The sequence below is a fragment of the Diceros bicornis genome, chromosome 7 (genome assembly GCF_020826845.1).
Source record: "Diceros bicornis minor isolate mBicDic1 chromosome 7, mDicBic1.mat.cur, whole genome shotgun sequence".
Taxonomy (NCBI): Eukaryota; Metazoa; Chordata; class Mammalia; order Perissodactyla; family Rhinocerotidae; genus Diceros; species Diceros bicornis.
The window spans coordinates 68,121,479-68,143,324 of NC_080746.1; the positions used below are offsets into that span (position 1 = coordinate 68,121,479).

At 41.6% G+C, this 21,846-nt stretch overlaps 1 protein-coding gene across 3 annotated transcripts in view; it reads left to right on the forward strand.

Moving 5' to 3' along the window:
* The window catches only part of ZNF143 (zinc finger protein 143), a 62,805-nt gene extending 49,664 nt beyond the window's left edge, over nt 1–13,141 (forward strand). For all 3 annotated transcript variants that reach the window (XM_058545960.1, XM_058545962.1, XM_058545961.1), the window contains exons 14-16: nt 1,170–1,331; nt 11,136–11,282; nt 12,149–13,141. In XM_058545960.1, the coding sequence (XP_058401943.1) occupies nt 1,170–1,331; nt 11,136–11,282; nt 12,149–12,232 (393 nt within the window). In that variant the 3' untranslated portion in view covers nt 12,233–13,141. The remainder of the gene's footprint in view (nt 1–1,169; nt 1,332–11,135; nt 11,283–12,148) is intronic.
* Nucleotides 13,142–21,846: the final 8,705 nt, after the last annotated feature.

The window sequence follows — 21,846 nt, forward strand, 5'->3', positions numbered from 1 at the left end:
TATTCCAGTGTTGTATTTTCTGTAGAGATAACCTTCCCATTTCTTTAAGGAATTAGATTTCTATTCTGTTCCTTTAGTCAATTAAACAACAAACATTTATTGAACATCTACCCAATGCCAGACATTTTGGTGGACTTAATGTAGGGAGTACAGGAAGGGGGGTATCATAGTCTCATAGGAGAGAAACATTCCTAAAATGAACAATAATGTCTCATAATGATGGGTATATAATTGAGGGATGTAAAGTGCTGTGGCAGCCTGGAGGAAGGAGGAAATGCTTCTTTCTGAAGGAGTCTTGGAGGCATTTATAGAGAATGGGCCATTCAGTTGGATCTGTAAGAATTTTCATGAGTTTGCCAGGCAGAGAGTGAAGGGAAGGCAAAGCCATGACGATATAACAGAATATGACACTCTCTGGGACTGCAAATGATTAGTTGTGGCTGGAGTGCCAGATGCTGGTTTGGAAGTAGTGGAACATGAGTCTGGAGAAGCTGTTAAAGGCCAGATCGTGCAAGGTCATGAACACCACGTAAGAAGCCTGAACTGTAGTGATGGGGCGTCATTGGGGATTTAAGCAGGGAGCATAATGAAATTGTTTGTTTAGAAAGCTGTCAAGGTAGAGAATGGTTAGGGAAGGATTAGACTGGATACCTGGAAAGAAGTTGTATTATTGCAGAAAGTCAGATGAGAGAAAAATAAGAGTCTAAATTGGCAATAGAGATGGAGAGGAGGAATTGCATTTAAGAAATATTCAATTTTTCTGGTGACCTCTTTCTAAAAGAGTGTATTCCATTGTAAAATGATTATTTGTTGGGGCCGGCCCGGTGGCATAAGCGGTTAAGTGCGCACACTCCGCTGCAGCAGCCTGGGGTTCGCGGGTTCGGATCCCGGGCGCACACCGACGCACTGCTTGGCAAACCATGCTGTGGTGGTGTCCCATATAAAGTGGAGGAAGATGAGCACGGATGTTAGCCCAGGGCCAATCTTCCTCAGCAAAAAAAGAGGAGGATTGGCAGATGTTAGCACAGGGCTGATCTCCTCACACAAAAAAAAAATGATTATTTGTTCCCACAGAGTAGACTTATACAATGATTTGGCCCAGTCCTTAATAAAGATTGCCAAATATAACAAGAGACATTGACTGATTTGTAAAATGCATTGTATTGCAGGTCAACATCTCTCAAGCCGACATGCAAGCCATTGGCAATACCATCACAATGGTAACACAGGATGGCACACCCATCACAGTCCCTGCTCATGATGCAGTCATCTCCTCAGCAGGAACACACTCTGTTGCTATGGTTACCGCGGAGGGTACAGAAGGGCAGCAGGTAATTGCTTTTTTCTCTTATGTCAATCAATACATATATATCAATACCAAAACTGTTACCCAGATGTACAGTGTGATATAGTGGATAAGCACACAAACTTCAGATTGAATCCCAGTTTTATAACTTCTTAGCTACATAACCCTCTGAGTCTCAGTTTTTCCTCATCTCTAAAATAGGAGTGATTGTTGCATCTACCCTATAAGGTTGATATAAGGATTGAATGAGATAATGCATATAACTACTCAGCCGAGGTATATATTAAGTGTTCATTAATGGTAGCTCTTCCTGTCATCCTCCTCATCATCAGATACTCATTTGCAAAATTTACTTTAAATTTTTGAATATATAGTATTATATCATATAGTTCAAAAATCAAAAAGTATATAAAGGTATGCAGTGAAAGTCTTCCTCTCACCCTTGCCTCCATTATCCAGTTCTTGCCCCTTAGACATAATCCACTTTTATTAGTTTCTTGTGTTTTCTCCCAATGATTCATTAAGCATATACAAACAAATACAAATAAATAGTCATCTTCCCCCACTCCTTTTTTTTATGGTAGTAAACTATACTGTTCTTCATCTTATGTGTTTTTTTAACTTAATATAGCTAGAAAGTTTTTCTGTTTCATTATATAGAGATCTTCTTCACTCTTTTTTTAAGCTATATTGTATTGCACTGTATGGACATGCCATAATTTATTTATAAAGTCTTTTGCTGTTTCAAACAACATATAACGTTGTGCACATGTTATTTTGCATGTGTGTGACTATATCTGCTAGGTAGATCCCTAGAGTGGAATTGAAAAGATACATGCGTAGCTTTCTGTTATTGTGGTTAAGTGTTGCTAAACTTCCTTTCTAGGGTTGTGCCAATCTACATTCCCACGTGTAGTTTTTGAGAGTGCCTCTTCCCCTTCTGCATAGTCAACATAGTGGTATCAAACTTTTGGATTTTTGCCTATCTGATGTTTCTCTTTGTAGTTTTAATTTTTCATTTCCCTTAAAATAAATGATATTGATTAATACACTTAAAAATTGTTCTTTGGGGCTGGCCCGGTGCCGTAGCAGTTGAGTTCACGTGTTCTGCTTCAGCGGCCCGGGGTCCTCTGGTTTGGATCCTGGGTGCGGACCTACCCACCACTCATCAAGCCATGCTGAGGCGGCATCCCACACAGAAGAACTAGAAGGACCTACAACTAGGATGTACAACTATATGCTGGGGCTTTGGGGAGAAAAAAGAGAAAGAGGAAAATTGGCAACAGGTGTTAGCTCAGGGCCAATCTTCCTCAGGAAAAAAAAAATCTAAAAAAAAACCCAACTGTGTTTGTACTTTGCTGAAGGCAGTGTTGAGCTTCAGTACAGCTACCTTACCTTGTTCAGTGATAGATTCTGTCAAAATTGGTAGCTCTCATCCTTCCTAAATTCATTTATAGACTCAATACCATCACAATCAAAATTCCAGCAGACTTTTTTGAAGATACAGATAATCTGATTCAAAAATTTACATGAAAATGCAAAGGACCTGTAATAACCAAAACAATCTTGAGAAAAAAGGAACAAAGTTGAAGATCTTCTACACCTTGAAATACAAAACTCAGAATCATAAAGCTTCTAGAAGAAAAGTGAATATTTTTGCAACCTCAGGGCAAAGATTTCTTGGAAAGGATACAAAATACACTAACAATAAAAGAAACAACTGATAAAGTGGACTTCATCAAAATTAATTCTGCTCACCAAAAGACCTGGTTAAGAAGAAGATAAGCCCCAGACTGGAAAAAAGATATTCATACTATATATATCTGACGGTGGACTTGTAATGAGAATATAAACAAACTTCTACCAATCAACAATAAAAAGATGAATAGCCCATTAAAAATGAGCAAAATAAACAAAAATTTTTTAAATGAGCAAATGATTTGATTGCTCATTTGAACAAACCCCTCACAAAAGAAGATATATGAATGACAATAACACAAAAAAGTGCTCAACGTCTTTAGTCATCAAAGAAATGCAAATTAAAATCACAAAGACATACCATTTCAGACACAGGAAGATGGCTAAAATAAAACAAATGTTGGCAAAGATATGGAACAACTAGAACCTTTAGCTACTCTAGTGGGAGTGTAAAATGACACAACCACTTTGGAAACTCTTTGGCAGTTTCTTGTAAAGTTGAACATACTTCTACCCTGTGACCCAGCAGTTCCACTAGTATATATATGGTATGATTCCACTTATATGAAATCCAAGAATAGACAAAACGGATCCATGGTGATAGAAATCAGAGGGTGCTACTTGGCTGGGAGAAGGAAATTGATGGAATGAAGTGTGAAGGAACTGTTCTATATCATATTTTAGGTAGTGGTTTCACAGATGTATCTAACTGTCAAAACTCAACAGAACACCTAAGATTCCTGTATTTTTATTGTTTGCTAATTATACCTTATGCCAAAACAAAAACAAAAAAACCCAACCATTAGCTTTCAGGCTGTCTCATGGAATGGTCCCACCTAATCAGTTTGCAGTGATTTCCTTGGCTCTAGGATTCCTGGATGGGTTTATAGTCCAGCTTAGATAAATACATCTTGTACCAGCTACAGTTACAGGTCTGGAAAGATAGTGACCCTAAAGCAAACATTCTTATGTAGCTTATCTGTAGCCTATGGGCTAGGAAGATTCTCAGGAGAGGAGACTTTTGAGGGCTGGAATCAAGACAGGCAGCTTCCAGCAACTAGGAATATCATAACAGGGGTAGGGGTTTCGTTTGTGGACCAGCTGCTGCCACTGCGCCTTCTGCTGCAACTGTAGGCCATTGGGCAAACGTTGACTATCCTGTTGGGATGTTCTGACTCCACCTGTGGATTGTCTGGAACACTTAAATTGGCTACAGCTATTTCTTTACATGCACAGGAAGAAAACAGTCGGTCCTTCCCTAAATCTTTTTTTTCCTTCAATTAAGGTAATTGGATTTTTGGGCCGGCCCTGTGGCTTAGCAGTTAAATGCGCATGCTCCGCTACTGTCGGCCCGGATTCGGATCCCGGGCGCGCACCGAGGCACAGCTTCTCCGGCCATGCTGAGGCCGCGTCCCACATACAGCAACTAGAAGGATGTGCAACTATGACATACAACCATCTAGTGGGGCTGTGGGGGGCAAAAAGGAGGAGGATTGGCAATAGATGTTAGCTTAGAGCCGGTCTTCCTCAGCAAAAAGAGGAGGATTAGCATGGATGTTAGCTCAGGGCTGATCTTCCTCACAAAAAAAAAAAAAAAAGGTAATTGGATTTCTCAGACTCAATTTTCCAGGTCCCTCTGGAAGCCTGCTTAGCAGGTATAGAGGGAAGAGTCTGTACTCTCCATCTATTTTAGTTAATTTCAGATTACAAAAGTAATATATATTCTTTTTTTTTTAATTTTATTTATTTTTTTCCCCAAAGCCCCAGTAGATAGTTGTATGTCATAGTTGCACATCCTTCTAGTTGCTGTATGTGGGACGTGGCCTCAGCATGGCCGGAGAAGCGGTGCGTCGGTGTGCACCCGGGAACTGAACCCGGGCCGCCAGCAGCGGAGTGTGCACACTTAACCGCTAAGCCACGGGGCTGGCCCAGTAATATATATTCTTAATGGAATAGAATAGAGGGTCTAGAAATAAGTACTCACATGTATAGTCAATTACATTTCGACAATTAAAATCTGACCATTCAATGGGAAAGGACGCTGTATTCAACAAATGGTGCTGGGAAAACTATATCTACAGGCAAAAGAATGAAGTTGGACCCTCACCTTATACCATATACAAAAATTAACTTAAAATGGATTAAAGAACTAAATTTAGGAGCTAAAACTATAAAACTCAGAAGAAAACAGGTGAAAATCTTTATTACCTTAGATGAGGAAGTTATTTTTTATGTATGACACCAAAAGCACAGGCAATGAAAGAAAAAAGTAGATAAATTGAACTACTGAAAAATTAAAAACATTTGTGCATCAAAGGCCACTACCAAGAGAGTGAAAAGAAAACCTACAGAATGAGAGAAAATATTTGCAAATCATATATCTGATAAGGGATTAATATTTAGAACATATAAAGAATTCCTATAACTCAACAAAAAAAACAAGCAACCCGGTTTAAAAATGAGCAAAGGACTTGAATAGACATTTCTCCAAGAAGATTTAAAGATGGCTAATTAGCACATGAAAAGATGTTCAACATCATTAGTCGTTAGGGAAATATGAGTCAAAACCACAGTGAGATACCACTTCACCTCCTAGGATAGCTATTATCCAAAAAATGAAAAATAACAAGTGTTGGTGAGGATATGGAGAAATTAGAACTCTTGTGCATTGCTCATGGAAATATAAAAAGGTGCAGTTGCTGTGGAAAACAGTATGCAGTTCCTCAAAAAGTTGAACATAAAATTACTTATGATCCCATAATTCCACTTATAGGTATATACCCTAAACAATTGAAAATAGAGACTCAAACTAAAATCAGCTACAATCCCTTGATGTTAAAATAACTAGTCTCAACATTTAGGACTATTTACTTCGTCTTTTTTCCTGTATGTGTGCATGTGTGAACAAAATTAGGATTATAATGTGATTTTGTATTCTTGTCATTCACCTAACACTACATTCTGAGCACTTTCTCATATCAATTAAATGTTCTTTTAAAAGGATTTTTAATTGGGCCGGCCCCGTGGCTTAGCGGTTAAGTGCACGCGCTCCGCTACTGGTGGCCGGGGTTCAGATTCCGATTCCGGGCGCGCACCGGGCGCGCACCGACACACCGCTTGTCCGGCTATGCTGAGGCCGCGTCCCACATGCAGCAACTAGAAGGATGTGCAGCTATGACATACAACTATCTACTGGGGCTTTGGGGGAAAAAATAAATAAATAAATAAAATTATTTTAAAAAATAAATAAATAAAAAATAAAAGGATTTTTAATATTTATAAAATAATTCATCAAAAGGAGAGACCATAACTTATTAACTCATTCCACATAAATAGATTGTTGTACAAGCCTCTGATTATTTTCATAGGAAACAAATTCTAGGCATGGAATTATTGGATCAATTGTATAAACTATTTTAAGCTTCTTGCTACATATTGCCAAATTATTTTCCAGAAAGTTTTAATAATTATGCCATGGATCTAAAAGCTTTCTTGTTTCACTGTACTCTTGCTAGCATTGAGGATTTTTTTTTATATGTGCATAATGCACAAGCAAAAGTTAAATTCTATTTTTATTTTCATTTGTCTGACCACTAGTGACTTTGAACATGTTTTTCATATTAGCCTGCAATCTGTTTTTTCTTAATTGAGGCAAAATTTACATACAATGAAATGCACAGATCTTAAGTTTACAGTTCAGTGAGTTGTTAACCATACACAGCCATATAACCATCATCCCAAACAAGATACAGAACATTTCCATTACCCCAGAAAATTCGCTCGTGACCCCTTCCAGTCAATCCCCATGCTTTTAGGCAACAACTGTTCTTTTTTTGTGTGTGTGAGGAAGATCAGCCCTGAGCTAACATCTGCCAGTCCTCCTCTTTTTGCTGAGGAAGACTGGCCCTGAGCTAACATCTGTGCCAATCTTCCTCCACTTTATGTGGGAAGCCACCACAGCATGTCTTGCCACTCAGCGTGTCGGTGTGCGCCCGGGATCCAAACCCGGGCTGCCAGCAGCGGAGCGCGCACACTTAACCGCTACACCACGTGCCGGCCCCTACAACTGTTCTGACAATCAATTTGTTTTGTCTGTTCTTGAGGTTTGCATAAATGGAACCACAGTATGGTCTCTTTTGTATCTAGGTTTTTTATTTAACACAACATTTTGGAGATTTATCTGTTATTGTATATAATATCAGTTCATTATTTTTTATTGCTGAGCAATATTCTTTTGTAGGAAGACACCAGAATTTGTTGATACATTCTCCTCTTGATGATCATTTGGGATGCTTCCAGTTTTTGCTTATTATGAATAAGGTGGCAATAAAAATTCTAGTACAAGTATATTTGCAGACATATGTTCTCATTTGTCTTAGATAAATACCTGTTAGTGAAATTGCTGGATCAGAGGTAGAGGTATATTTAACTTTATATGAAAGTGCCAAACAGTTCTCCAAAGTAGTTGGACCATCATACGCTCCCACTGGCAATGTATAAGAGTTCTGTTTGTTTATATCACGAACATTTGGAATTGTTAGTTTTTTAAATTTTAGCCATTCTAGTGGATGTAAAATGGTATATCATTGTGCTTTTAATTTGCATGTAAAAAAAGCTAATACATCATAATCCCGCTTGATTATGATGTGTTAGCCTTTTTATATATTGCTGGATGTAATTTGCTATTTTGTGTCAATGTTCATGAATGGTATTGGTCTGTAATTTTTTTTTTAAGGTTCTTCTCTGGTTTTAATGTCCGAGTTAATGCTTGCCTCATAAGACAAGTTGAAAAGTGTTCCCTTTTCCACTATTTTCTGACAGAATTTGTGTAAGATTGGTATTATTTCTTCCTAAAAGTTAGATAGAATTCACCAGTGAAACCATCTGGGCCTGGAGTTTTCTTTGTGGGGAGCTTTTTTATTATGAAGTCAAGTTTTTAAATAGATATAGTGCTATTCAAGTTAGTTATTTCTTCTTGTACCCATTTTGATAAGTTTTGTTTTTGAAGGAGTTTGTCTATTTCATCTAAGTTGTCATATTTATGACATAAGGTTCTTCATAATATTTCCTTACTATCCCTTTAATGTCTGTAGATCTGAAGTGATGTTCCTTCTTCCATTCCTGATATTGATAATTTGCATTTTCCTTTTTTTTCCTTGATCATCTTTTGATGGCTTTATGAATTTTTTTAATTTATTTTTTTTTTAATTTTTTTGTGAGGAAGATCAGCCCTGAGCTAACATCCATGCTAATCCTCCTCTTTTTTTTTTTTTTTTTTTTGCTGAGGAAGACCTGCTCTGAGCTAACCTCTATTGCTAATCCTCCTTTTTTTTCCCCCCAAAGCCCCAGTAGATAATTGTATGTCATAGCTGCACATCCTTCTAGTTGCTGTATGTGGGATGCGGCCTCAGCACGGCCGGACAAGCGGTGTGTCGGTGCACGCCCGGAATCCGAACCCAGGCCGCCAGTAGCGGAGCACTCGCACTTAACAGCTAAGCCACCAGGCCAGGCCTGTGAATTTTATTAATCTTTCATGGAACAAACTTTTACCTTTATTAATTTTATCTCATTTTTTCTTTTTTGTTTTCTTATTCATTTCATTGATTTCTGTTCAAACCCTTCCTTATTTTCTTCCTTCTGTTTACTTTGGGTTTATTCTTCTTTTTCTGTATTCCTAAAATGGAAACTAAAAGCATTGATTTTAAACCTCCTTTTCTGATATAAGCATTTAAAGCTATAAATTTCCCTCGAAGAATTGCTTTAGCTTCGATTCACAAATTTCGATACATTTTTTAATTTTCTGTCAATTTGAAATATTTTTTAGTTTCTGTAATCATTTCTTCTTTGACCCATAGATTATTTAGATTTATATGGCTGATTTCTTAATATCTTCTACTTTTCTAGATATCTTATTGTTATTGATTTTTAATTTAATTTTGTTATGGTCAGAGAACATGTTCTGTAAGATTTTTTTGAAATTCAAGACTGGTTTTCCATGTATATTTCATCAATTTCCCGTTGTACTCCATATGTTTTTGAAAAGAATCTGTGTTCTGCGCCAGTTGGGTGTAGTGTACTATAAATATAAAATAGGTTAAAGTGGTTGATAGTGGTGTTCAAATGTCCTATAGCCTTATTAATTTTTTGTATCTTTGTTCTATCAGTTACTAAGAAAAAGGAATTAATATCTAAAATCATGATTGTGGATTTGTATCATTTCTCCCTTTCAATGCTGTTAGTTTTTTTACTTTCAGTATTTTAAAGCTCTGTTATTAGGTACATACATATTTCATTTTAATTCCTCAAATGACTTCCTAACTCTGCCCTTCTGTATTATTTTTTTGCAGTAGCTCCAGCGATTACAATGTGCATCCTTAAGTTACTGCAGTCTACTTAGACTTAATATTGTACTACTTTACATAAAGCCTAAGAACCTTGCAACAGTATATTTTCATTTATGCCCCCGTTCTTTGTGCTGTTGTGATATATTTTACATCTATATTTAACCCCCACAATGCAATATTATATTTTAGCATTAAACAGTTAATCTTTTAAGTTACAGGAAGATGGGAAACAGTATTTTATACTTTTTCACTGTTATCATTACCAGTGTCTTTCCTTCCTTTCTGTAGATTTGAGTTTTCATATGGAATCATCACTTTGGCCTGAAGATTATGTTTTAGCATTATTTGTAGTGCAGATCTACAGTGACAAATTCTCTGTTTTTATTTATTTGAAAATATATTATTTCACCTTTGTTTTTGAAAAGTATTGTTGTGTTGAAGGATATTTTTGCTAGATATAGAATTTTTGGTTGGCAGTTATTTTTTTCTTTCAGCATTTTAAATTGTCTCTGTCCTTCATGGTGTCTGATGAGAAGTTAGCCATCCTCATATTGTTGTTCCCCTGTATATAATACGTCATTTTTCCTCTGGCTGTTTTCTAGATTTTTTCTTTATGTTTGCTTTTAAGCAATTTGATTATGGTGTGGTTTTCTTTGTATTTATCCTCTAGCGTTCTTACGTATAATTATAAGACATTTTATAACATGTATTAATGTTTTTTGGGTTTGGGTTTTTTTTTTTTTTTTTCCAGATTTAGGAAAAGTTTGGCTGTTATTTCAAGTTGTTTTTATTCTGCCTCATTCTATTTCTCTTTTCCTTCTGGGACTCTAATTATTATTCTATCTACATAGAAAAGGCTATATTTGTGGTTCAAGAGCTACAAAAGCATTTTTTTTTTTTTTTTTTTTTTTTTTTTTTTTTTTTTTTTTTTTTTTTTTGTGAGGAGATCAGCCCTGAGCTAACATCCGCCAATCCTCCTCTTTTTTTTTGCTGAGGAAGACGGCCCTGGGCTAACATCTGTGCCCATCTTCCTCCACTTTATATGGGACGCCGCCACAGCATGGCTTACCAAGCAGTGCGTCGGTGCGCGCCCGGGATCCGAACCAGCGAACCCCGGGCCGCCGCAGCGGAGCGCGCGCACTTAACCGCTTGCGCCACCGGGCCGGCCCCTACAAAAGCATTTTTAACCACTCTGGCTAGATGCTTCAGGAACAATATAGAAAGATTCCATGGAATCTAAAATAGAAAGTGAGTGTATAACAAGATATGTTGCTGTTTGTCAGTAATGCTACTGGTCCTTTCAATTTTCCTGGTTAAATGGAAATCTGATTTTAAATGCAACAGGTAAACAGGAGAAAAGAGTATATCTACCACTGATCCAAACTCAGGAATAAATAGACATTTGAGATGTGAATTAGTTCACATGTGTAACTTGCAAAGCAGCTACTTAGGGGTAATAGAACCCAGGTGGTCATGTCCCCCGCTTAATGGAGCTTAATGGAGCCTGGTGTGGCGGCTCCACTTCTCCAGGGTCCTCCACCTTGTTTGGCCATTGGCTCCCTTCATAACCTTAGGTAAGTCCATTCTTTCTTAGCCTCAACTTCCTCAAATAAAAAAGAGGAATCCAGAATAGACAATATATAAGGTCCCTTCCAGCCTTAGGTTTCTACAAGTCTGTGGTCAGAGGGAGTTTTTCCTTTTGAATTTAAAGACAATCCCTTGCATTCAATGGATTTTAATCTATATAAATCATAGTTTTAATCCTTCTGTGTATTTTTTTGTTTAAGGTTGCAATTGTGGCTCAGGACTTGGCAGCGTTCCATACTGCCTCATCAGAAATGGGACACCAACAGCATAGCCATCACTTAGTAACCACAGAAACCAGACCTCTGACCTTAGTGGCAACATCCAATGGCACCCAGATTGCAGTTCAGGTGAGTACACGGCTGCTGCCCTCAGTCGACGACAGCCCTGCTCATAGGTCTCAGCCTCGTACACTGTGCTTTATGCATGACCCTTATAGGAGCAGGGCACAGGATAATCCGTGTCACTTAGCCACTTTAAGGAAATTGCTGTAGTTGAGGTGGACTCAAAGAGACCAACACTTTGTCCTCTATTATCTTTGTGTATTCTAGGGGAATTTATAACAAGAAAAATAAAGCTTCTGGTATATATCCCTGTGTGCACCCAGGCAACCATCTTTACTCTCAGAATACAAGTCTAATTAGGCAGGATTCTATAAAGCACCTAAGAGCTACTCCTTGGAAATGAACCTAGTGTAAACATATACACATAGACCCTAAATTAGTCCTCTGAGAATCACTGCACAGCCCTGTTTTACAGTGGGGAATGTCAGGAGACTAAGAAGAAACGATTCTCTGGGAAGTCACTGGATTCAAGCAGAGAATTGAGAATGCTAGGTGCAGATAACCTTTCCTTGGAGAGAGTTGTTTTTCATGTATTTACTTGGAAAAGGGTTAGAACACACTCAGGAAAATGCCACCATTGGTCTTACTTTAGTTTATGGGCCTAGAAGCCAAAGGCTCAGGAAGCGCTCTGAGTATCTCCACTGGAAAAGACAAGCATCTGTGTCCCTTGCATGTGTGAAGATTTATCAAAATCCTAAATAAAGAAACTACGTTCTTCTCCCCTGCGGGAATTTGTTTTTGTGCTCTTAGTGATTGGATCAGTAGTAGTATCTTAACAAGCCCAGGTGTCAGAATTGAAAAATGTTACTTCTGGCATGTAATATTTCTTTGGCATTATCTTGACTGTGGCTTTGTGTATGTCCCTGTTTCAGCTTGGAGAACAGCCATCTCTGGAAGAAGCCATCAGAATAGCATCCAGGATCCAACAAGGAGAAACGCCAGGGTTGGACGATTAATCCTCAGAACAGTGGAGCAATAAAGCAAGAGGAGCCTTTCGTCTGCAGACAGCAGAGATCCGTGAAGCCCGGGCCCAGGAAAAGTAGAAGCTTTCAGTTCCTGAAACATTGTACACATGTTTATGCAAGAGTGGAGAACATTTTATTCTTAACACTTTTGTGTATATAATCCTTGGAATAGATTCCCAAACTGATTCATTGTGTACAAGGAAGTATGAAATTAGGGCAATACAGTAAATTTTCATGTTACTCTTTTACCAGATTGCAAACTCCTAGAGTCTACATGCAAGACCAGTGATGTCTTACAGAGTCTTATGATGGATTTTTAACTTACTGTGAAAAAAAAATAAAGGCTGTATCTAAAATGTCAAAGGTTCTATACATCAAACAATCATAATTCCAAAAGCCACCACGGATAATAAAGGATGTGAAGCCTTCAAATATTTCCCCAGTTAGTAGAGTGTCTGCAGTTTTTGTTCTACTGTATCCTTGTCCATTTTTATTTGTATCTCACAGTTTGAAGACTATTCATTATAGTTTTCCATCCCGGTTAAATATCAGCTCTTCAAGCTAAAGTGCTAATTATATTAGCATTACATTGGATTATGTATAAAATTACAAGGTTTGGTCATTTAAAATTAAAAAGTTAAACCCAGTGCTTTGTTTTTGTTAAAGATCTTACTTAGTGTTCAGGTTTTTATTACTGTTTTTTAAAAATAATGAACTATCAAAGTTTGACCACAGGCTGGAGCCCGGGATAACAGTGCTGTAATTGGAAATGGCTTTACTCTGAAAATTAGGTTAGTGGGTTGGTGTAAATTATTTATTTTTGCTTATGTACTTTGTTTTAAAGCTTATTCACCCTAAAGTTTATTATTAATTTTGAATACAGCAATTTTTAAAATGTTACCTTCATATTTGTTTTATTAAATTGGTATGGGGCGGGGGGAAGTGTTGCAGAAAATACCACAAATGTAATAGATTATAACCCAGCACGTATATGTTGAGAGTATATTATGCGTCAAGCACAGAATAAGTACTTTTCCATACATTTTTATGTACTCGTAACAATTTTGTGAGATATATGGATTTATTATCCCCATTTGTACATGAGGAAACTGAGGGTCCAAAGAGGTTAAGTGTCTTACCCCGGCCTTACAGCTGTGAAGAGGCAGGGCACAGACTCGAGAACCCCAACTTCTTGACTCCCAAGTCCAGTGTGTTTTTTCACCACACCTCAACTGCCTTCTCAGATGACAATTTGTGGCTGAGATTATCGAGATGAGCTTTGGTGATTTCTGATTGCCTAATGACCTGAGCACTTGAAAAACCACCTCTAATGTCGGTGATTGCCTAATGACCTGAGCACTTGAAAAACCACCTCTAATGTCGGAAATTCCACCAAGGTCCAAAAATGAAGGCGGGGGCGTGAAGGGCTGTCCTGCAGCCCTCACTCCCTCACTGTGGTTCCCCAGGCTTTGTTTGCAGAGAGCTGAAACGTGGCTGGTTTTCATTTCAAGCTTTACAGTAAAAAGGAAAAAATGTGCTGTTTTATTTAATATAAATGTTATCTTTGATCAGGTTCTTTGAAGTCTTGCTAGAAAGGTCATGACTTAGTCATTTGAAATGGGAAACCCTTCAGGGTCGGGCAGGGGATTGGTTGCTTTCCCTTCAAAGCTCTCCACAGATACATAACAATAGAAAAGGTCATAGTCACCCACAGATCCAGTCTCCGTTCTTGACAGAGACTTTTAAACATACACGGAACTCCCAGCTGAGGCCTGGCTGAGGCTCAGACAGGGGCGGGAATGGAGGGACAGGGGAAGGACAGAATTTGCAAAGTCACAGGGTGGTGCTCTGGCCTCCCAGTTCTGCTCCACTGGGCCTAGCCAGGCCTGCTGTGCTTCCCAGGACCCAAACCCAAGCTATCAGCCTCCCTGGGCCCCTTACATCAGCCTTTGCTGAGGTTCCAGGGTGTTTCTCCCTCCTCTCAGCTCCTTTGCAGGCTGGATTGGACAGGGCTGAGCTGGACTGTGCTGGTGGGCCTGATTATTCCTCAGCTCAAAAGAAAATGCATTCCTACTGGCACCAGAGAAAAGGGCAGAGGAGCACCACTAGTTGGCCCCCTAGCTGCCTTCCTGTGAATGGGACCGCAGAAGCCTAGCGGGTGGCCTATTTCCCCCATGGGAAGACTCCAGCTGACGTGCTGACGGTTGCTAGTAAAGCTGGTGTGAGTTTCCTCACAGTGCAAGGTGGAGAAAGGAGCCCTCCAAGGTTGACAAGTCCCCAAAAGGCGCTCAATGGAACAAGAGTACACTTCAGCAAATGGAGCTGGTTAGAGCATAACTCTGCAATATGATCCAGACAACACTCAAGGCAAACCTTTCAGTCCAAGAAAAACACCCACGCTCTATCCCAGACACAACTTGAGGCCACCACAAAGTACGCTGCCTACAGTCTGCACTCCTAAGAATTTAGGACATAGAGTAGGAGAAGGACGTGGCTTCCTTAATCTTCTAGAGGTGGCAACTGCCCAGAGGGCCAGACCCTTGGCTGTCCCCCTCTTTCCTCCCCCACCTCGCCCCCAGGCCATCAGGGGCAAACTAACTTTGGACGATCTCATGCTGCCTTCCTGTATGGCAGCCCTGGGACTAGGTAACTTGGGAAACCCTGCACTCAGCGCTGAAAAGAACTGGATTCCATGTCTCATCCCAAAGAAGTACAGGCCAGCATCTCCTGGCTCAAATAAGATTGCCAACCAGTCAAGTATCGGCAGACCCCAACCGTGAGGGGGGAGTGGGAGAGTGGAAAGGAAAGGGCACAGCTGAAGTCTGTTGCCAAGGAGGGAAGGGGAATACGTGGGAGGCTCACACAGGCTGCCTCAGCCTCCTCCATGGTAAGCACTGTCTGTACTGAGTTACGTTTCCTTTAGGGATGAGGGGATCTTTCCAAGAACACTCCAGCCAAGTCTCCTCGGGCTGGCTTCATGGACCAGTGCAGTCTAACAAGATCCTGCACTCGGAAGGGCCTGCACCTGGGGTTTAATGCACTGTGGTTGCAGTCTTGAAATTCTTAATAATGTTATCTTTGAATTGTGTTCTGTAAGTGAAATCTCAGGGAAAGTAGAGCAGGCACGGGGTAGGCGGAGGAGGGGGGCTTGGAGCCTGGACTTACCCAGTCCCACCGCCTGCGGCCTCCCTGGTTGGGCTCTGCTGCCGCTCCCCTGCCTGGCCCCTCCTGCTCCCTGCAACTACTGCCTCGCCTTCTGCCTTTGGCAGGGGCCTGGGTGCCCATGCAGGAGGGCCAGTGTCGGGCGCAGGCACTTGTGGAGTGGGGCACGGAGGTGGCCATCCTAACCCCAAGCTGGCAGCACCGCCGTGCTCCTGGTGGGCAGCTGGCTTTAGCTGAGTCTTGACAGGGGCGAGCCTCTTGCCTGTCCCTGTACTGAGTGCGTCCCAGCTGAGTTTTGAAGATAACTGGAAGTAGCCCGTTTGCTGTGGGCTGGGGGGGCAGGCCTGTGGGAAAGGGAACCTGCCAGCTGTCAGGCCCAAGAGAGCACCTGCCCCAGGCACCTGTGAGGTCCTGTGCCCTGGAGGCTCTTTCTACAAGCTCTGCGCCTGGGGCAGCCTCCTCCTCCTTCCACCTTTCCTGAGCCTGGCTCGTGTTTATCTCTTATTTACCTGGTAAATAAAAAATATCATGACAAGTCAAGAAAGAGACAGCGAAAGAAGGAAAAAGCTTATGTATTCCTTTACGTGTGGTGGAGGAGGAAGGGAAGTAAAATATACATAACGAAATCTAACATTTTAACCATTTTTGAGTGTACAGTTCAGTGCCATTAAGTACATTCACATTGTTCTGCAAACATCACCACCATCCATCTCCAGAACTTTTTCATCTTCCCAAACCGAAACCCATTAAACGGTAACTCCCCATCTCCTCGCCCCCAGCCTCTGGCGACCACCATTCCACTTTCTCTTCCTATGAATCTGATGATTCTAGGTCCCTCATATAGGGGGACTCATACAGTATTTCTCCTTTTGTGTCTGGCTTTATGTGTGCTCTTTTCCTGCTTTTTGACCAAGGGGCCCCGCATTTTCTGTTTGCACTGAGCCCCACAGATTATGTAGCCCGCCCTGTGAGGAAAGCTCTTCTGTTAGCCCTTTTCTTTTCACTGCCACACAAGAGGTGTGACTGGTGTTTTTTGCCACTGTTGTTGTTTTTGTTTGGGGATTTTTTGAGGAAGATTGGCCCTACGCTAACATCTGTTGCCAATCTTCCTCTTTTTCTTTTTTCTCCCCAGAGCCCCAGTACATAGTTGTATATCATAGTTGTAGAGTTGTAGCTCCTCCATATGGGACGCTGCCTCAGCACGGCTTGAAGAGCGGTGAGCATGTGCGCGCCCAGGATCCGAACCGGTGAACCCCGGGCCGCCGAAGCGGAGTTCGCAAAATCAACTGCTCTGCCACCAGGCAGGCCCCAACTTGTGTCTTGAGAACGTATCATCTGCTTCTCCTTCTCGATTGTAGGCTCCCTTAGGACAACTGGAACTTCAACTTCCCCGTAGCTCCTGGAGGCCTCACAGAGCAGCAGGTCCCCTCCAGCTGGTCCCTCCAGCTCTAAACTCACCTGGCTTGAGAGGTACAGATAACCTCAATTCTCCATGCAGGAGTTTCATTGCACTTCCAGAGCACCCGCTAAAATTGAAGGACAGAAAGTCAAGCTGAGAGAAAAGAATGCTCAAGATTCAGGATAATTGCATGAATAGTTAAAATGAAAATTATCTGGGGGGCCAGCCTGGTGGCACAGCCATTAAGTGCACATGCTCTGCTTCGGCAGCCCGGGGTTCGCAGGTTCGGATCCCGGGCAGGCACTGAGGCACCGCTTATCAAGCCATGCTGTGGCGGTGTCCCATATAAAGTAGAGGAAGATGGGCACAGATGTTAGCCCAGGGCCAATCTTCCTCAGCAAAAAAAAAAAAAAAAAGAGAAGGATTGGCATCGGATGTTAGCTCAGGGCCAGTTATCCTCACCAAAAAAAAAGAAAAGAAAAGAAAATTATCTGGCAAAAGCTTTTTCTTTTCACTTTTCTGCACTCAAATGAAAGAAACTGGGATTCCTGCCCTAATGTCAATCCCAAATTTCTCACTAGTTTGCCTCACCTCTGCAGCGTTTCCCGGAAGCACAGGAGGCATCTGAAAGCTCTCCACAAGCCTGAGCACCTTCCCTAATCTCTCGGAAAGTCCCACCAGCCTAAGAAAGGGATGTGGAAAACAGCTCTAATCTGGGTTGCAGACTCAGTCCCAGTGCCTTCCCGACAGATTCTGCACTTTCTATGGAAACTGCAAAGAGGTAAAATCTCTACTGCCCCAAGGGGGTTGCCTTATCTTTTTAAATAGGAAACTTTTACTCCAAGCCAGTGACGGGCTTTTGTGCTGAAGAGGATCCTGGGAGGGCAATAGGTCCCAGTTGGGAGCCACTCTTAGACACACCAGATCTTTTACCCAGATAAAATTGATCAGGCAAGCAATTTCCCCACTGCCTTAGGGCTCTTCTAACATCCTAAAATTGCTTAATGTTCTTTTACACAGTAAATCAGGAACAACAGAAAAATGGACCACTTTTTTCTGCAAAGGTGGTCTTCACTATTGTGAAGCTGGTGAAACCTTGTGGGTATTTCAAAGTCAAACAGAAAGGAACTAGTCAATGAATGTAGGGCACTATGTGGGGCGGGGGGAGGTCAGCCACCAGCAGGAGGCGCTATGGAGGTTCAGGGAGCAATCTGCAACCACAGGGCTTGCTTCTCTACCTCCTTCTGGAACAAATCAACCAGCTGTACCTAGACTGGGGTAGTCTTTTCTCTAACCTTGAAGGAAGTCATTTCACGCTGGGAGAAAACGGCGTGAGTCATGGGGAGAGAAGGACTTTGACTCCTCGAGTCTCTGGGATGACACTGAGGAAATGCCCCACCAGACCTGGGAGACGAGTTTTGTCTCCTTGTCCAATCAGACAACCACTTTTGGCTTTACAACCATTGTTGACCAAAGAAATACTTCTGAGGGCATCTCAGATTCAGCCCTGCGATGCCAGTTGCAATCCTTGTGACTAGAAGGTGCTGAGGAATGAATATGATTCTCACGCACACACTTACAGGGCAAATCCGTGCCAGGCCTAGAGTCCCAAGCCCCAGCCACTTATTCCTAGCAACTTCAACACTCCTAAGCCCAGTCCTAATGGATGGGCAGGTTGTCGGTAGAGTTTGGCATTCTGCATTACCTTCTACAGACTCGGAAGAAGGTCTATAGGGCAACCTTCCTCCATCCCCATAAGGAAAGTCACTTGCTCACCCAAAAGCAGAGCCCGGACCACGGCCCCAGTGTCAACCACGACTGGAGGCAACAGAGTGTCAATCGCCCCTATCCCACGTTCTCAGACAGCAACTATTAGGATATATGCCCTTTGCTGCCCTGCCCTTGGATCCAGGTCTAGTAAGTGGGCTTGGACCTTGTTCCTGAGGATTGAATCTGCCTTGGTCACCTCTCCTGGACCCCAGACTTGCTAAACTGTGGCTGTGGTTATCCCAGCAGAATCCCAAGGGACTCTTCCTGCTATCGACACCTAGCCAGGTAGCAGGAGTCTCATCCCCACAGACTCACCTCTCTCTTTGCCGCTCTTGAATTCTCTGTCCCTATCATCACCCTCTGGGGGGGCCTTTTTTAGTTCTATGACACCACTTTTTTGCCTGATTGCCACTGTTGACTATGCCTTCAGATATAGTGTTTTGCGTGAGGGACCAATAAATCACAGGAAAGAAATGGAAATGGCATTTTAAACATATGAAAAGATGCACACCCTTACTTGTAATAAGAGAAATTAACATTAAAACTATACGGAAATTATCTCAAAATAAAATAAAGTTAAAAAAAAAGCTGTACAGAGATCCCATTTTTCACCTATAAATTGATAAATCAAAAAAGTTCACACTGTTGTTGGCAAGGATGTAGGGAAGTAAGTTTAAAGTGAACATATCCTTTGACTCAGCAATTCTACTTGTAATAACGTGTCCTAAGGATATACTCAGAAATGATGGAGAAATGATGTCAAGGATACTCATTCCAGCATTGCTCATAATAGCAAAAGTTTGAAAACAGCGTAAGGAAGGACCATTTAGATAAATTATGGGAGTTCTGCTGTCTCAGGCTCCTCCAAGCCTCAGCATTGTGTGGGAGGGTTCTGGGTAGGCTGCTCTGGAGAGTCCTGGAATGGACTGGTCACATGGTGTGGTAGGCCAAATAATGGCCCCCCAAATATGTCCATGTCCTAATCCCCAGAATCTGTGAATGTTATTTTATATGGCTAGAGGGACTTTACAGTTGAGATTAGGTTAAGGATCTTGAGATGGGGAGACTATCCTGGATTATCTGGGTGGGCCCAATGTGCTCCTTATAAGGGATGCAGGACCAGAGAGTCAGAAGAGAAGGTGCAGTGGTGACAGAAGCAGAGATTGAAGTGATGTGCCTCAAAGATGGAGGGAAGGGCCCAAAAGCCAAGGAATGCAGGCAGCCACTAGAAGCTGAAAAAGACTAGGAAATGGATTTTCTCCTCAGAATTTCCAGAAAGAACCAGCCCTGTTGATATCTTGACTTTAAATCAATGAAACTAATTTCTGACTTCTGACCTCCAGAAGTGTAATAGAACAAATCTGTATTTTTTTAAACCACAAGTTTCTGGTAATTTGTTACAGCAGCAACAGGAAACTAATATACAAGGTAGGCTAGCCTTGAGAGCTCAGAGCCACTAGCCCAGCCCAGTCTGGCCCAGAGACCAGGCGGGCTTCTGAAGGAAGTACTCACTGAAGGGGAAACCCAGTCCCTATTCCAGTTCTCCGTGTCCCTATCCATTCATTGGCTTTGGAATTTACCTCCTTCAAGAGCAAAGGAGTCTACAGAGAAGTCACACCACAGATATCCTAGGAAACAGTGACCATGATCTTCCACTCAGAGATTAGCTCACAAAAAGACACCAAAAGGCCTCCATCCACTGATAGCCCTCACGAGGGCACCTGTGTCAAGTGGCCCATTGGCATTTTCACCTTCTACAGAGATTTCCCCAGACCCCTGTTCTTTCTGAGTTTAGATTTCTGGAGTACACGGGTGCTCTGGCTAGATGGTCATCCTGTCTTTGCAAGTTGAGTTACAAGGGTCCTTCCTGGCAGGAGCAAGAGGACCCTCTCAGGGATAATTCTGGGGATGACCAGGCAATGACTTCCTCCCAAGGATGCACTTTCCCCCTTGTCAGTCTGGGAGTGCTGACACCCTGCTAGGAGCCGGCACAGTGGGGAAGGCACAGAACCATTCCTCCCTCCTCCCCTAGGGCTCTATTTAGATCGTGCTGTGTATCTGCTCTCCTCTCTTTCCTGTTAGAGATGGAAGAGAGCAGGATCCAACTACTTAAGTTTTTATTGGAGAATTATCGATTTTGAAAATAAAAATATAAATGAGGCTGTATATTAACAGTAACAGATAGGTTTATAACTCTTATTTTAAAACTGAGGAGAAAAGAAGGCCCCAGAAAAACAAAAACATGCTCTAATTTTGGAAGAACAGGACCAGAGAAAATAATTTTTATTTACACTGTACATTTCAGTGTGATATTTCCCATTCTGGAGCACTAACTATGGACAACCTTATATCTGAGGCAAGACAACAATGAGTAGAACTGAGAGGGAAGGTGCAGAGAAATGCAAAACCACAACAATGGACCATCCTATAATAGTGTCACATTCTGGACCATGTGATGGCGCTGCTACCATCTGTTCTCTCGCAGGTATGTATCCTGCTGCTGCCATCGATTCCACTCCAGGTATGTATGCTTGCCCGGGGCTATGGGTAGAACAAGACGCACACACTCTCTGATCAGCCCCGGTGACAATCAGCCAAATGAAGGGTAAGCGCCTGTTCAAGAAGGTGTGTTAGTAAATATGGGGAGGCCACCTGCCTTCTACTTCGCACTTCTCTCAGGGCAATCTGTAGCCGCTGTAACTTAGCTGCTGTTAATCATGACCAGCCATGGTCTGGTCATGGGAGGGAGAGAGCAGATGCTTGCCCATCTTCTCTAACCTCTCTATCATTTTTAAGACCCTACTAATTATGGTTATTATAGCATGAAGAGAAAAAAGAGGAGGAAAAGGAAGCAGCTTACTGGCAGAATGTTCAGGATCTCCTACATCTCACTCTCCAAATTCACAGCAGGCTTGAATGAAAAGGAGAATAGCTATACTTTAAAAGAGAGGATCTCTACTATAAGAAGTTTGAAATGCTCTCCTAACATATCTTCACCATTCCAAATCCTATCCAGTGTTGTAAAACAAAGGATCATGACCCCAGGAAGCGTTAAAATGAATTACTGAAAAGGAAAAACAAAGTTTAATTAAATGATTAAAAGAGAGCCAGCCCTGATGGCCTAGTGGTTAAAGTTCGGCACTCACTGCTTCAGTGGCCCAAGTTTGCTTCCTGGTCGTGGAACCACACCACGTGTCTGTCAGCTGCCATGCTGTGGTGGTGGCACACATAGAAGAACTAGAACAACTTACAAATAGGATATACAACTATGTAT